This window comes from Priapulus caudatus, unplaced genomic scaffold, assembly GCF_000485595.1.
Source record: "Priapulus caudatus unplaced genomic scaffold, Priapulus_caudatus-5.0.1 Scaffold58, whole genome shotgun sequence".
NCBI lineage: Eukaryota > Metazoa > Priapulida > Priapulimorpha > Priapulimorphida > Priapulidae > Priapulus > Priapulus caudatus.
The window spans coordinates 149,897-154,633 of NW_014577119.1; the positions used below are offsets into that span (position 1 = coordinate 149,897).

The window sequence follows — 4,737 nt, forward strand, 5'->3', positions numbered from 1 at the left end:
AATAATTAAGTAAGTTAATAAGTTACTACGGTCTACGTACGTACCGAAGGACGGGAAGTACGTACGGTACGACGTACGAGTACGAGTAGAGAGAGAGAGAGAGAGAGAGAGATAACTCAGGACGGCTAGGCCAATAATAAATTACTGTTGCTTTTACTGACGTTGGCAGTATTACGTTTCAGGAAGAAGTTCTGGACAGACCTCTGCAGCTACTTAATGTTAGATTCAGTGTCAAGTCACGTGAAGACATGTGCATATGTTATGCGCACCGTGGCTGCAGAGATGTACAGTGTACAGAGGTGAGACTGACCTTGTACTTTCCCTGCACTAAAATGCGTTAGCCAAGTACATTTCTAGTACCCCTGGTATACTAGTTCACCGCAGCTTTGTTTAATTCATTAGCATGTTATCGTCTTGGGGTAGACATACTGATAGTTGTTAGCAATGTCAACTCGGAACTTCATGTTTCATCAGAAATTTGATTTGAATAATATATAAGGTACTGATTGCTTGGTGATTGGAAACTCTTGGTATATTTTTGTGTCAGTCTTCTGGATATATCATATTAGACATCTAAATTCACTTGATGTTGATTGGTGTTGCTCTTTAGTAGCAGCTATTTAGTGAAACCACCTCTATAGAACAGGCACCTGTCCATAAAGGTCATGCATTTTTTGCATTGTCCTTGAGTGGCCCGTATGTACAGGTTTGAATGTATGTGATAATATCAGGAGTGTATATTACTGCTAATATTACTGATCCCAGTGCTCATCAGACCGTTTAATTGTAGCTATGACAAACTGGATAAGGAACTCTATGAGATCATGAAGACACTGATCAAGGACAATCGATTGTCATTCTGGTCCAAGTTTATACAGAGCAGCCAGAGTGTTGACGAGGCAGGCAAACCAGATGACCAAAGTCCATTACTTCTGTTGACTGCGTGGCGAGACCTTTTATTAATATTGGCTCGGGTAACAGTGCATTTATCAACAGTTCACTCATAGGCCTCACAGCGTTCACTGATTTGATCCAACTCGCTCTCTTGATCGCCATCCTTCTTTCTCTTGTTGCTCTTTCCATTTTCCTCTTTTCTGCGTCTATCACATCACATTTGCTGCCAAACTCCTTTTGACGAGTTCAGCTTGCCACCATTCATTATCACTGTTACAATTCAAGACCAGTCTTTCAAACCAATATCAATGATTTTTGCTAAGGGTACACTTCATTAGCTCTGACATGCTATAAGGACTTTTCGCTCTTTCTGCTAGGAGGAATGTGTTCAATTACCAGACAAGCTGAAAGGATCACTGCTGAGTGATGTGTTGGAGTCGGTACATGCTCGACTGTCAGATGACGGCAAGCGGGTGGCTGTCACAAAAATTCTCAGCGAGATATCAGTCTGTCTCATTGTCCGCTGGTCAAGGTAACGGTAGTGTTCTCTCCATAGTTCATTCCAAACAATTCAAATTTTATTGAGTTACCTGTCTAAGCAAGATAAGGACACCTCTTGTATATTGTTGATAGGTCTGTCAAACTCACCCAGTTTTGTATCTGTACGTGCAAGTTTTCATGTAACTATGTAGACTTCGTTACTGAGCATTGTTTTTAGAATGTCTGATCGCAACGATGGTATGCTAGAGCTGCCTATCGATCATGCGAGGTGGATAGATAAATTAATATAGGAAACTCTAACGAACTATACTCGTAACTCTCGAACTTTGAACTTCCTTTTTAAATTGATTAAAAAACTGTACAGTTATACATTATAATAGCATTGATAACATCGTTGTGCAGAAATGTATCGGCGCAGCAGGCCGTGATGGGCAGCCTCGGCAGCATCCTCCACGAGATGAGGGTCATCATCGCACACCTGCATCCCAAGATACAGCTTGCACTGCTCGCAACCATGGCAACGGTCGTGCGCAACCTCCCCAAGCGGGATCGTGAACAGGAGGCGAGCAACCTGGTGGACGCGATGCCAGACGTCTACGCCATACTGCAGTACAACATGCGACAGAGCGATCAGAGCGAGGTCTACACTAAGGTAGAACAAATTAATATAATGTAATATATCGTTAATTATATATTTAATTGTAAAACTATTATTAATTATTTAATTATTTATATATTGTGTTCTTTCTAGCTGTATACAGCTGAACGTAACGTCAAATCTGTATATAAGTCCTATTCAAGGGTAAGATAAAAAGAGGAAGTTGTGGACTAGTGGCTTTACTATACAGGAATGCGGTGCCATTTTATTACAAGTTATTACGTGAGATATACAATGAAAAATCAATTGGATGTACTCCTCGTCTGTGATGGCGTTTGATCATTGTCGTCCCTAACTAAGCTGTGCTTGTCTCACTCGGTGATTCTAGTGTCTGCTTAAAAAGCAAATAAGGTCAGTTCCAACAGGCCATTGTTTGCTTGTTGCGGAAGTTAATAACATACGCATAATATATAAGTAACATATACATAATATATAACAATATACAGCATATGTATAACATAATATATACATATATATATGAAGTGTAAAGCCCATCACCGTTGTTGTCTATTGTTGCAGCTGCGAACGGTGAACATCTGTTTGCTGAAGGAGCTGATAGCATATACTAGCGAGCAGGCTCGCACGTGGGTCGTAGGTTTGCAGGAACACTCCATGCTACCTCTGCTACTCATCGCTGCCGCCAATGGCATGCAGGTGAGCACTATTGTGTGTGTTTCATGGCAGTAGTCCACAGGCCAAGCGGCTTGGCTTTGCCTCACCCAAATATGTAATTTACAAACTTGTGTCAAATTGTATCACCATTTCAGCATTGCATATTCACCATTTCAGCATTTCATATCCATCCAGGCTATAGTATGCTATAGTCTTCTAGTCTTCATGAATAAAAAAAAAACTACACACAAGGTCGATAAGATGAGATATTTAAAACCCATTCGAAATCATCGCTTAAACCATCGCAATGGGAACTGAGGTTATATATAAATGATGAAATATTTATAAATTTAGTTTACTGTTAGATATACTATATAATATTTCTTCTTTTTATTCTTCTTCCACGTTCTGACTCCCTTCATCATTATATCAATAATTAAATGAATGTATAGTTATGATCGACATATAGTTGCTTTACGTGCAAGCCGAATGGTTCGTCGCTGTCTTTGCAGAGGCGTGAGCGTGAAGAACAGGTGCAGGCCATCATGGAGCTGCTGCTGACGTTGTGCCGCGTGCCACGCGCAGCCAGTAGCCTTGCCAGCAGTGGTCTCACCGAGCACCTGTGCCTCCCTCTGCTGGCGACCTACGTCAACAGAGACAAGCAGCACGAGGTGAGTGCGCGACTGCTCCTGCTTTAGTGGTGCGCGCTGAAATGCGAGGTCAGTATTTAATGGCAGTTGTTCAAAAAGGCATTTGATTCGCTGTTGCAGAAACAGGGAAGCTGGAGTGTAGTGTACAGACTTGGCCTCTATCTGTATGCAAACATGCTAGCCATACTCAAGTACTCCTTCCTGCCTGACGCACTGAGCTTCATAGGTGTTCATCAGGACTGTATCAAACAGGTGAGCGATGTTGCTTAGTAACTGTTGGCAGCGTAATGTTGTCCGTATGAAGGCAACCACACTTTATGTCGATTTCCATGTTGATGTTGTATTGAATCCTAAAAATATATCACAGATTAAAAATCAGTGCGAGCTACCATGTTTTACCAGAACAAACAGAGACTTTGTCATTCAGAAGATTGTTTTAACACATTTTTTTATGGTCTCTGCAGCCAGTGAAATACATGAAAACATTGCAGCAAGGTCTTTTATGCATCGTGCCATTCCGTTATTATTATTTATAACAGTTATTATTTGCTGAGTCAAGGTGGGTAGTGATGATGTGCCTACTGCAGTGGCAAACAGCGGCCCATTGTCTAAGATGTCATAAATAGTTGCGACGTCACAAGGCTAGTAGGTCACAACTTGTGCACACGAAGTCTTGCACGATTTCATAATTATTTATGATGTTTCTGACAACGGGCCCCAGAGTTAGCAGCGACCCCCCTGCACGATGTCCCCGCCTATAGACGAGCAGGCGCGCATAACGCGGTGGCCACGTTTGTTTGCAGAGCATGGAGCAGCTCTACTGTAGCCACCAGGTGGAGGCACTGCTCGAGGCGGAGGCGGCGTGCGTGTTTGTTGAGCAGCTGTCGCGTTACTCGCGGCAGTGGCAGCTCGAGATGCCGGAGCAGCAGGGCGGCACGCTGCATGCCGTGCAGGTGCTCACGCACACGCTCACATCGCTGCTCATACGCCCACGCTTCCTGCAGCACATACTAGAGGTAAGCATCATTCACCAGGTAGCATATACTAGCCATAAGCATTATTTACCAGGTAGCATACACTAAAGGTAGGCATCATTCACCAGGTAGCATATACTAAAGGTAAGCATCATTCACCAGGTAGCATATACTAGCAGTAAGCATCATTCACCAGGTAGCATATACTAGAGGTAAGCATCATTCACCATGTAGCATATACTAGCCATAAGCATTATTTACCAGGTAGCATACACTAAAGGTAGGCATCATTCACCAGGTAGCATATACTAAAGGTAAGCATCATTCACCAGGTAGCATATACTAGCAGTAAGCATCATTCACCAGGTAGCATATACTAGAGGTAAGCATCATTCGCTGTGTAGCATATACTAGAGGTAAGCATCATTCGCTGTGTAGCATATACTAG

The 4,737-nt window shown here is 42.6% G+C and overlaps 1 protein-coding gene across 1 annotated transcript in view; it reads left to right on the plus strand.

The window, feature by feature from the left end:
* Positions 1 to 4,737, plus strand: part of LOC106821092 (nucleoporin NUP188 homolog) — a gene marked incomplete in the record, with an annotated part of 45,354 nt that overhangs the window by 33,734 nt on the left and 6,883 nt on the right. The window contains 8 exon segments of the mRNA XM_014825744.1: positions 183 to 299; positions 791 to 974; positions 1,272 to 1,426; positions 1,798 to 2,047; positions 2,573 to 2,707; positions 3,178 to 3,336; positions 3,436 to 3,567; positions 4,119 to 4,331. Coding sequence (XP_014681230.1) covers positions 183 to 299; positions 791 to 974; positions 1,272 to 1,426; positions 1,798 to 2,047; positions 2,573 to 2,707; positions 3,178 to 3,336; positions 3,436 to 3,567; positions 4,119 to 4,331 — 1,345 coding nt within the window.